The following is a 12,427-nucleotide window of genomic DNA, read 5'->3' on the forward strand; positions in this document are numbered from 1 at the left end:
TTCAGCGTTTAACACCGTTCTCCCGGACGTGTTGGCGCTGAAACTGCACAATCTGGGTTTGGCACCATCGCTCTGCTCCTGGATCAGCGACTTCCTCACCAACAGACCCCAGGTGGTTAGGATACGGGGGTCCACCTCTGCACCGCTGGTCCTCAACACCGGAACGCCACAGGGTTGTGTGCTCAGCCCAGCCCTCTTCACTCTCTTCACACAGGAGTGCTCTGCCATCCATCCCACAAACATGGTTGTAAAGTTTGCGGACGACACCACCGTGGTGGGTCTCATATCCAACAATGATGAGACCCACTACAGAGAAGAGGTCCAGCACATCACACAATGGTGCTCCAGGAACAACCTCATCCTGAACACCACCAAAACAAAGGAGGTCATAGTAGACTACAGGAGGTCCAGGAAGACTGAACACGCTCCACTCTGCATACAAGGAGAGGGAGTGGAGCGTGTAGACAACATCAAGTTCCTGGGAATCCACATTTCCTCTGACCTCTCATGGAGTGTGAACACTTCGCACCTGGTGAAGAAGGCTCAACAAAGGCTCTTCTTCCTCAGGAAGCTGAAGAGGACTGGACTCTCTCCTCAGCTGCTCACAAACTTTTACAGAGCCACGATAGAGAGCATCCTGTGTCTCAGTGTGACGGTGTGGTACGGCAGCTGCACGTCACAAAACAGGAAGGACTTAGCCCGGGTGGTGAGAACTGCACAGGGGATTGTGGGCCGCCGTCTACCTGATCTGGATTCTGTTTACACCGCACGACTCCAGAGGAGGGCCAGACGGATAGCAACAGACCCCACCCACCCAGGCAACGCTCTTTTTGCACCACTTCCATCAGGAAAACGGTACAGGATCATCAGATCCTCCACCAAAAGACTCAGGGACAGCTTCTTCCCCAGGGCTGTGAAATCAATAAACCCCCCCCCCCCCCTCCCCCCTCTGTAGTGGATGACACAGGTCTGGCACTAAGTTCTGCACTTTATATTTATATTTATAATACAACTGCCCCTTTTTCCCCCTGTACATACATTTCCCTGCACTGTTCACTTTTTGCACATTTCACCTGCAATAACCTTTCTTGTTTTCTGTTTTGTTCATGCGTATTTCAATGTTTGCTGAGAGTCTCGGGAGGAAATTTTGTTATGCTTGCATAATGACAATAAAGAATCTTGAATCTTGAATCTTGAATCTTGTATATATATATATATATATATATACATACATACATACACTGCCTGGTCAAAAAAAAAGTCACCACCTGGATTTAACTAAGCAAACAGGTAAAGGGTTGCTGCAGTTGGTCAGGTCTAGGTTCAGCAACATCATGTGCCCAAAGAATGAGGTCAGCTGACTAACTATTCCAAGAAAGAGTGTTTCAGGGAGCATGAGACATCATTTTCACCACAGAGTCCAGACCTTAACCACATTGAGAATCTTTGGGATGTGCTGGAGAAGGCTTTGCAGTAGCTTATGGAAACAATGCTACAGTGAATGAGTGCCGTAATCAAAGCTAAAGGCGGTCCAGCGGTGTGACCCTTTTTTTTAGGGGGCGACTTTTTTTTGGCCAGGCAGTGAATATAAATAAACATATATAAACACATGATAAAATCACTGTATCAGAAAGTACAAAATATGACATGGATAAAATGTTTCTCATTCTAAAAAGATCTCTTTTTTGCTATATTTCAAACATGAGAAAAACTAAAGTATACGTATGTGAGCCGCTGGTCCAGTGCTGCCTCATGTGGTCACTTTGTGTTACTGAGGTTAATCACAACACATGTTGTTGATAACATGTTTATGTTTGAGTACATTTTTTTGAAATACGTCTAAATAAAAGAAGTACTTACGGACGTTGTCCACTAGGGCTGGGCGATATCTCGATATTTTAATATATGTTGTTGCCTCAAACATGACACGGGCTTTGAGTGTGACAAGCTGATGATTGGCTGTTCTGCCTTAAGTCCCGCCTCTCTTGGTGTGTTAGATTTATCGTTGAGCTCGTGCCGAGGAGGCGGGAACTAGCTGGTTCATAGTTCACACACTACAGAGTTACTGTCAGTCACTTTTGGACATATGGAAGCCTGAAGTTATCAATATTCATAATAAAATATAAGACATTATTGAATTATCTGTGTTAAATATCTGTGTGAAATCATTGAGGAAACTGTTCAAACCCAATTAAGTATTCATTTTCACAGATACAATGATTATTTTATTAGTCATGTTCTAATGTCCATGACAGACACTAGAGTTGAAATATTTGAAATGAACATGACGAAGTCAGAAACGTCGACGTCGTCTAGGCGGTTAACGAAACATGGTGAATTTTCATGTGCTGTTTACGGTTACACGTCTTTGTGAATCTTTCCCCACAGACGTCACAAACACGCGGTTTCTCTCCTTTGTGAATTCTCATGTGGATGTTGAGAGAATGTTTGTGAGTGAATTTCTTCCCACAGGCGTCACAGTGAAACGGTTTCTCTCCGGTGTGGAGCCTCATGTGGCTCTTCAGGTTACAACTGATTGTGAATCTTTTCCCACAGACGTCACAGCGACACGGTTTCTCTCCCGTGTGGACCACCATGTGTCTCTTGAGAGTGGACTTCTCTTTGAATCTTTTCCCACAGACGTCACAGCGACACGGTTTCTCCTCTGTGTGGACCATCATGTGTCTTTTAAGAATAGACTTCTGTGTAAATCTTTCCCCACAAACATCACAGCTGCACGGTTTCTCTCCGCTGTGGACCACCATGTGTCTCTTCAGAGTGGACTTCTCTTTAAATCTTTTTCCACACATATCACATTTGTAGGGTTTCTCTTCTGTGTGGACCATCATGTGTCTCTTGACATCACTTTTCTTTGTAAAACTTTTCCCACAAACATCACAGCGACACGGTTTCTCTCCAGTGTGGATCATCATGTGTGTCTTGAGAGCACTCGTCTGTTTAAAGGTTTTCCCACAGAATTCACAGCCACAGGGTCTCTCACCTGTATGAATTCTCATGTGGATCTTGAGAGAACACCTCTGTGTGAATCTTTTCCCACAAACATCACAGCTGCACGGTTCCTCGTCTGAATGGACCACCATGTGTCGTTTAAGATTAGACTTTTTTGTAAAGGTTTTCCCACACGTGTCACAGCCACACTGTCTCTCTCCTGTATGAACGCTCATGTGGATCTTCAGAGAACCCTGATGTGAAAATCTTTTCCCACAGACGTCGCAGACAAACGGTTTCTCTCCTGTAGAAACGCTCTGTTTGTGTCTGTGAGGCTGACGTTGGTCAGGAGCTCTGGTCTCCTCCAAACCATCGTCCTCACTGTCTTCAGTCTCACACGAGTCTGAAGTCTCGTTGTCTTCTTTATCGGAGTAAAGATGATCATCTCCATCAGTGTCTGGAGGCTCCGCCTCTCTGCTGTCCTCAGGTTGACTTCGATGAAGCTGTGAGGACTGAGGTTCGTCCTCAGCCTCTTCCGTCTTCACGTGGACGATAGAGAGCGAGAACTTGTTGCCATGGACCTCCTGATTGGTCCAGAGATCTTTGTGTTCCTCTTTGATGTGAGGACTCTCTGAGTCATCTTCAGTTTTCACTTGAACAACAGTGAGTGAGAACTTTCCATCATCAGCCTCCTCCGTGTCATGAAGCTGCTCTTCCTCCTGATTGGTCCACAGATCTTCCTGTTCCTCTTTGATGTGAGGACTCTCTGGCTCCTCCTGATCTGGACGGGTCATCATCTCAGTGTGAAGCTCTTCTTTGATCAGCAGCAGATGTTGGATGTCTGCAGGAGACAAACACACACACACACACACATGAACGACCTGCTCTGTTTCACAGGAAATAAAAACACTGAGAAAAAAACACCTGCTATTTTTCACCTGAGTCACAACTGAAGAAGAGAAACATCTCAGTGAAACTCAACAAAATCCATTTTCTTGTATAACGCTCTTCAAGAAACAATGACCTGGATGAACCTTAACAGGTTTATTGTTGGATTGGAACTGGAACTGTAGAATACGTCACTTGTGTTCAAATTAGCTCATAGGTAATAGTTAATATTAGCTAATAAGAGCTATTATTAGCTCATATTAGCTCACTTCAAACATCTAAAAGAAGAAGGTGTAGAAGGTTATTGAGGAGCTAAAAATGAGTAAGAACTTTAAGTCTCCAAAGCAGTAAAAAAATGTTAGTTATGGTTAATTACAACTTACACAAGAACCTTAAAGAGTTTCCCACAAATGTTAAAGAACTTTAAGTTTCTTTGACTCAAGATGCAGCAATAATAATAATAATAATAATAATAACAATAACATTAATAATAATAATATTATTATTGTTGTTATTAATAATTATAATAATTATAATAATAACAATAACCATAATAAATTGTTTTTCTGATTAAAAAAAAGCTCGGCTGGAGAAAAATTAACTATGACCAGTGAGCTAAGTTATCAGGAGGAAGGACATGTTTTCTTTAACAAAACAAAAAGACTGTAGCATTAACATTCATCCACGTTCACCCTCATTCAGCCACATTCACCCTCATGCCAACCACATACACACAAACAGCATTTAAATAAAAACATTATGTATAAACTAATAAACTAAATATGAATCACGTGATCATCACAAATCTTTGTTAATAAAGTTTTGAACAAGAACAAACACTTAGATAAGTGATAATCAAAAAATGATGACGTCACAGTCCATGGTAGCAAACAAAATAGGTTATCATTCAAATAGTCACCTGTAGAACAGTCCGCTAGAGGGCGTCTGTTTTCACGCAGCCGCTCCTGCTTCATCATTATGTTCGTTAGCTTTGAGCCAAGCTAACGGCTAACACTGACCGGAAGCTCCTGTCCAGCTTCACCTGTTTCTGTTTACAGCAGCTGTGTAAGCTAACCGAAGCTAACGGGAGCTAACAGAAGCTAACGCGCTCGATGCGGAACACATGCGCCGATGCTAACAGTGTTAGCCTACATTAGCAGCGGTTCCGTATTTGAAAACGTGACGTAAATAAGTAAAAAAGCGTGACTTTAAAGAAAGACTCGCTACAGTTTGTTGTTAGCATCATCCCGAGTAAACACGGAAGTACCGTCCGCGCACACGGCCCCGCCCACAGCGCGGACGGAAACTGACCAGGGTCAAAAGTGAGTGAGTGCGTGAGTGGGTGTGTGTGTGTGTGTGAATGTGTGTGTGAATGATTGAATGAGTGAGTGAGTGAGTGTGTATGTGTGTATGTGTGTGTGTGTGTGTGAGTGAGAGAAGATGAAGCTGCTGGACCACATCAGTTAAAGGAGCACAGTGGCGACATCTAGTGGACAACTGACCTCTGACCTGTAGTGGAAAACAGTTAAACACCAGTTTATTATATTAGTTTTATTTATTGGTTGAAAAGATCATTTTGTCACAGAAAAAAGGATTGTGATGCTTTTTTTCTTACTTTTTGCCTGATTCCACATTCATTCATTCATTCAATAAGACAGAAATAAAAACTCGATTTTGAGTTTTCTTGCATCTATTTTCCATTTTTATTCATTTATTTTTCTCTTTTTACTGACAATTTTATCTTTAGTTTATTCTTTCTTATGTTCTCCTGTTTATCAACTTTAGATTTGTTTTATACTCTCACACGTCCACACTGTATTTGTAAATCAACGTTATTTTTGAAGTGTAACAGAGTTTAAGAATCACTGACAGCGACACAGCTTTACAACAAAACATCTAAAAGAAAGTTTTCAAATGTTTTTGTCTTTCAAATCTCCAACAGTCAACACAGAATGTTCTTCATCATTGATCAAACATTTATCAAGGTTTCATAATCACATGAATAATCCCGATTCTGATTCAGGACTTTTCTCCTGTGTGAAGTCTCATGTGCATCTTCAGAGAATTCTTCTGTTTAAACTTTTGCCCACAAACATCGCAGCGACACGGTTTCTCTCCCGTGTGAACCCGCAGGTGTTTCTTAACGTCACTCTTTAACGGGAATCTTTTCCCACAGATGTCACAGCTACACGGTTTCTCTTCTGTATGAACCATCACGTGTCTCTTAAGGATGGATTTCTGTCGGAATCGTTTCCCACAAACATCGCAGCTGTGTGGTTTCTCTCCTGTATGAAGTCTCATATGCACCTCGAGAGAATTCTTCTGTTTCATTCTTTCCCCACAGACGTCACAGCTGAACGGCTTCTCTCCAGTGTGGATCATCATGTGTCTCTTAAGATTGCACTTTGCTGTGAATCTGCTTCCACAGACGTCACAGCCGTACGGTTTCTCTCCTGTATGAATTCTCGCATGCTTCTTCAGAAAACTTGCCTGTGTAAATTTTTCCCCACAAACATCACAGCTGAACGGTTTCTCTCCGGTGTGGACAACCATGTGTCTCTTAACATCACTCTTTGTCATAAATCTTTTCCCACAGACATCACAGATGTATGGTTTCTCTCCTGTGTGGATCAGCATATGCACATCAAGAGTACCTTTCTGTGTGAATCTTTTCCCACAAACGTGACAGTGATACGGTTTCTCTCCAGTGTGGACCACCATGTGTCTCTTCAGAATGGACTTCTGTGTAAATCTTTCCCCACAAACATCACAGTGAAAGGGTTTCTCTCCAGTGTGGACCACCATGTGTCTCTTAACGTCACTCTTTGTTGTGAATCTTTTCCCACAGACGTCGCAGACAAACGGTTTCTCTCCTGTAGAAACTCTCCGTTTGTGTCCATGAGGCTGACGTTGGTCAGGAGCTCTGGTCTCCTTCTCATAATCCTCACTGTCTTCAGTCTCACACGAGTCTGAAGTCTCGTTGTCTTCTTTATCGGAGTGAAGATGATCATCTCCATCAGTGTCTGGAGGCTCCGCCTCTCTGCTGTTCACAGGTTGACTTTGATGAAGCTGTGAGGACTGAGGTTCGTCCTCATCGTCTTCCGTCTTCACCTGGACGATAGAGAGCGAGTCTTTGTTGCCATGGACCTCCTGATTGGTCCAGAGATCTTCCTGTTCCTCTTTGATGTGAGGACTCTCTGAGTCATCTTCAGTTTTCACTTGAACAACAGTGAGTGAGAACTTTACATCATCTGCCTCCTCCGTGTCATGAAGCTGCTCTTCCTCCTGATTGGTCCACAGATCTTCCTCTTCCTCTTTGATGTGAGGACTCTCTGGCTCCTCCTGATCTGGACGGGTCATCATCTCAGTGTGAAGCTCTTCTTTGATCAGCAGATGTTGCACGTTTGTTTCCCATAAAACTGTGAAAATAAAAATAAAAAAAGCTTTTCAGTGCATGATCAATAACTCAATAAAATATGATCAATAAAAATGTTTCATGATTACAATTCATAACTTCAGTCACCAGTTATTGAACTACACTAATCTAATCGTTACGATAAAACAGTGTTTTCCATAAAATAATGTAAAAACTAAATTTCAAATTCAAAAAGTTTTTTAGTTTTAAAACCAGTTTCTGTGATTTTGCAGCTTCTTAAATGTGAATATTTTCTGCTTTTTTGCTCCATAAAACAAAGAAATCATTCAAATGAAATCATTTTGTGTTTGTGGACAAAAACATCATCATTTCCAGACATCGATCCATATTTTCTGACATTTTATGAACCAAACTGATCGATTACCGATTCTAATCTTTAGTGGCATATCTACAGCATTTATTAAATGTCACCTTTAAAAGAAAAAAATAACATTCAACAAAAATAATCAAAAAAATTGAATAACATGCTGGTCATTAAATGTTTTATAATTATATATAAGTATTAGGTTTGTATCATTGTTCCCTGAGTAATACTGTAAATAATAACTGTGTACTGTGTACACACGCTGTCATTGTTTACCTTGTTTTCATTGGTTGTTTAAAAGTCTTTATTCTTATTTCTACTTTGTTGTGACACTGAAAATGTTTCCACCCGGGACGATCTTATCGTATTGTGTCACCTGTTGAAGAGTCCGCTAAAGGGCGTCTGTCTTCAGGCAGCCTCTCCTGGTTCTGTCGTTAGCTGCTAACCGAGCTAGCTGCTAACAGCTGTTGCTTTGCACACTGGTCTAAGCTAACAGGAGCTAACAGACTGAGCTAGCGCGGTCAGACGGAAGCTGACGCGCTTAGACTTCACATATCAATGTAAGCTAGCATAAGCTAACAGGAGCTAACAGACTGAGCTAGCGCGGTCAGACGGAAGCTGACGCGCTTAGACTTCACATATCAATGTAAGCTAGCATAAGCTAACAGGAGCTAACAGACTGAGCTAGCGCGGTCAGACGGAAGCTGACGCGCTTAGACTTCACATATCAATGTAAGCTAGCATAAGCTAACAGGAGCTGCTATGAACTGAAGTGAATCAACAAGAGCTAGCCGAACTAACGGGAGCTAACGCGCTCGGCGCGGAGCACAGACGCCGATGCTAACAGTGTTAGCATGCATTAGCCGCGGCTCTGTATTTGAATGAGATGAAAATGTGACGTAAATAAAAACGAGACTTTAAGAAAAGACTCGCTACAGTTTGTTGTTAGCAACAAGACTGGCATCATCCCGAGTAAATGAGAAGGGTCTAGCTGCAGACCACTCGACGACACACCCCCTCACTCGACGACACACCCCCTCACGTTCTACTACACGACACTCTGATTGGGTCACAGAAGAGATTGCGTCTGAAACGTGATGACGTTTACTAACGTGATGACGTTACTTTTATTGAAACTTTATTTACACACGCGTATTTCACAGACACTTGTTGACAAGAGACTTTTATCCCAGTGTGCGACAGGAATAGAGAAGAATAAACACTCGTGTTGACTTTTATGAACACAGAAATGTTCTTTCTGTGCAATTTGTGAATAATTAATGTCACTTTGTAAACTATGAAATGTTATAGCCAAACTGCTAAAATATATAAATGCCGATTGGAAACAGGCACGCAGTTCTTTCAACATTTAATTATCACGTTTACACAATATAGTATTACATTTATGTGATTATCACGTCAATACAACATAGTATCACGTTTATATGATTATCAAGTCGATACAACATAGTGTCACGTTTATGTGATTATCACGTCGATACAACATAGCGTCACGTTTATATGATTATCACGTCGATACAACATAGCGTCACGTGTATATGATTATCACGTCGATACAACATAGCGTCACGTGTATATGATTATCACGTCGATACAACATAGCGTCACGTTTATATGATTATCACGTCGATACAACATAGCGTCACGTGTATATGATTATCACGTCGATACAACATAGCGTCACGTGTATATGATTATCACGTCGATACAACATAGCGTCACGAGTATATGATTATCACGTCGATACAACATAGCGTCACGTGTATATGATTATCACGTCGATACAACATAGCGTCACGTTTATATGATTATCACGTCGATACAACATAGCGTCACGTGTATATGATTATCACGTCGATACAACATAGCGTCACGTGTATATGATTATCACGTCGATACAACATAGTGTCACGTGTATATGATTATCACGTCGATACAACATAGCGTCACGTTTATATGATTATCACGTCGATACAACATAGCGTCACGTGTATATGATTATCACGTCGATACAACATAGTGTCACGTTTATATGATTATCACGTCGATACAACATAGTGTCACGTTTATATGATTATCACGTCGATACAACATAGCGTCACGTTTATATGATTATCACTTCGATACAACATAGCGTCACGTGTATATGATTATCACGTCGATACAACATAGCGTCACGTTTATATGATTATCACGTCGATACAACATAGCGTCACGTTTATATGATTATCACGTCGATACAACATAGCGTCAGGTGTATATGATTATCACGTCGATACAACATAGCGTCACGTGTATATGATTATCACGTCGATACAACATAGCGTCACGTTTATATGATTATCACGTCGATACGACATAGCGTCACGTTTATATGATTATCACGTCGATACAACATAGCGTCACGTTTATATGATTATCACGTCGATACAACATAGCGTCACGTTTATATGATTATCACGTCGATACGACATAGCGTCACGTTTATATGATTATCACTTCGATACAACATAGCGTCACGTGTATATGATTATCACGTCGATACAACATAGCGTCACGTTTATATGATTATCACTTCGATACAACATAGCGTCACGTGTATATGATTATCACGTCGATACAACATAGCGTCACGTTTATATGATTATCACGTCGATACAACATAGCGTCACGTGTATATGATTATCACGTCGATACAACATAGTGTCACGTTTATATGATTATCACGTCGATACAACATAGTGTCACGTTTATATGATTATCACGTCGATACAACATAGTGTCACGTTTATATGATTATCACGTCGATACAACATAGCGTCACGTGTATATGATTATCACGTCGATACAACATAGCGTCACGTGTATATGATTATCACGTCGATACAACATAGCGTCACGTTTATATGATTATCACGTCGATACAACATAGCGTCACGTTTATATGATTATCACTTCGATACAACATAGCGTCACGTGTATATGATTATCACGTCGATACAACATAGCGTCACGTGTATATGATTATCACGTCGATACAACATAGCGTCACGTTTATATGATTATCACGTCGATACAACATAGCGTCACGTTTATATGATTATCACGTCGATACAACATAGCGTCAGGTGTATATGATTATCACGTCGATACAACATAGCGTCACGTGTATATGATTATCACGTCGATACAACATAGCGTCACGTTTATATGATTATCACGTCGATACAACATAGCGTCACGTTTATATGATTATCACGTCGATACGACATAGCGTCACGTTTATATGATTATCACGTCGATACGACATAGCGTCACGTTTATATGATTATCACTTCGATACAACATAGCGTCACGTGTATATGATTATCACGTCGATACAACATAGCGTCACGTTTATATGATTATCACGTCGATACAACATAGCGTCACGTGTATATGATTATCACGTCGATACAACATAGCGTCACGTGTATATGATTATCACGTCGATACAACATAGCGTCACGTGTATATGATTATCACGTCGATACAACATAGCGTCACGTGTATATGATTATCACGTCGATACAACATAGCGTCACGTGTATATGATTATCACGTCGATACAACATAGCGTCACGTGTATATGATTATCACGTCGATACAACATAGCGTCACGTGTATATGATTATCACGTCGATACAACATAGCGTCACGTTTATATGATTATCACGTCGATACAACATAGCGTCACGTTTATATGATTATCACGTCGATACAACATAGCGTCACGTGTATATGATTATCACGTCGATACAACATAGCGTCACGTGTATATGATTATCACGTCGATACAACATAGCGTCACGTGTATATGATTATCACGTCGATACAACATAGCGTCACGTGTATATGATTATCACGTCGATACAACGTAGTGTCACGTTTATATGATTATCACGTCGATACAACATAGCGTCACGTGTATATGATTATCACGTCGATACAACATAGCGTCACGTTTATATGATTATCACTTCGATACAACATAGCGTCACGTGTATATGATTATCATGTCGATACAACATAGCGTCACGTTTATATGATTATCACTTCGATACAACATAGCGTCACGTGTATATGATTATCACGTCGATACAACATAGCGTCACGTTTATATGATTATCACTTCGATACAACATAGCGTCACGTGTATATGATTATCACGTCGATACAACATAGTGTCACGTTTATATGATTATCACGTCGATACAACATAGTGTCACGTTTATATGATTATCACGTCGATACAACATAGTGTCACCAGCCAGTTGGACATCAGTAGGTATTTTGATGAAAGTAAAACAAAAGCACTGAAACCCTTGATTCTGCACAGGAAGTTGTATAACTTTCAAATCCATGTAATGAATAGAATACAAGTAATGAATGATATATGGTTTTTATTTGTATGTGTAGCCGGGTGGTAAATAAACGCAGAAGTTCTTGTACACTGTAATGTTACATTTTCATGTGTTCTTTGTTTATTGTGTTCTCTTTCTCCATTTAATCTTTTTGTAAAAAACAGAAATGCACACAGACACTTTTTGGTCACAGGGTGGCAGCATTGAGCCCAGTTAGGGTTTTGCCGCGAAGTGCATTCTGGGTTGTTGTGTTTTTTTCCCTCTGTGAATGCGTGCCGGAGATCTTAAAAGTGGGTAACGGACACTTGCTTGATTCGAACGGATGTGAACCACGATTAGCAGCTAACTTCGGTGCTGAGTGAAGAAAGCTCAAACACGTGGTGAAGACGAGTGGTGAAGTTTCCTCGGCCACTGCCGTACTTTGGG

At 40.8% G+C, this 12,427-nt stretch overlaps 1 protein-coding gene across 1 annotated transcript; it reads right to left on the bottom strand.

Annotated features, from left to right (window-relative positions):
• Positions 1–1,249: 1,249 nt before the first annotated feature.
• Positions 1,250–8,583, bottom strand: LOC131474306 (zinc finger protein 665-like). The gene is made up of 4 exons (XM_058652105.1): positions 7,854–8,583; positions 5,864–7,256; positions 3,888–3,898; positions 1,250–3,790 (listed from the first exon to the last, which is right to left on the bottom strand). The coding sequence occupies exons 2-4, from the start codon at positions 7,198–7,200 to the stop codon at positions 2,313–2,315; spliced, it is 2,826 nt and encodes a 941-aa protein (XP_058508088.1). The 5' UTR covers positions 7,201–7,256; positions 7,854–8,583; the 3' UTR covers positions 1,250–2,312.
• Between the last annotated feature and the right edge of the window lie 3,844 nt (positions 8,584–12,427).

This window comes from Solea solea, chromosome 15 (assembly GCF_958295425.1).
Source record: "Solea solea chromosome 15, fSolSol10.1, whole genome shotgun sequence".
Classification (NCBI taxonomy): domain Eukaryota; kingdom Metazoa; phylum Chordata; class Actinopteri; order Pleuronectiformes; family Soleidae; genus Solea; species Solea solea.

Bases quoted from the DNA above. Each gene is read 5' to 3' on its own strand.
- LOC131474306 (XM_058652105.1), bottom strand. From the start codon at position 7,200: ATGATGACCCGTCCAGATCAGGAGGAGCCAGAGAGTCCTCACATCAAA.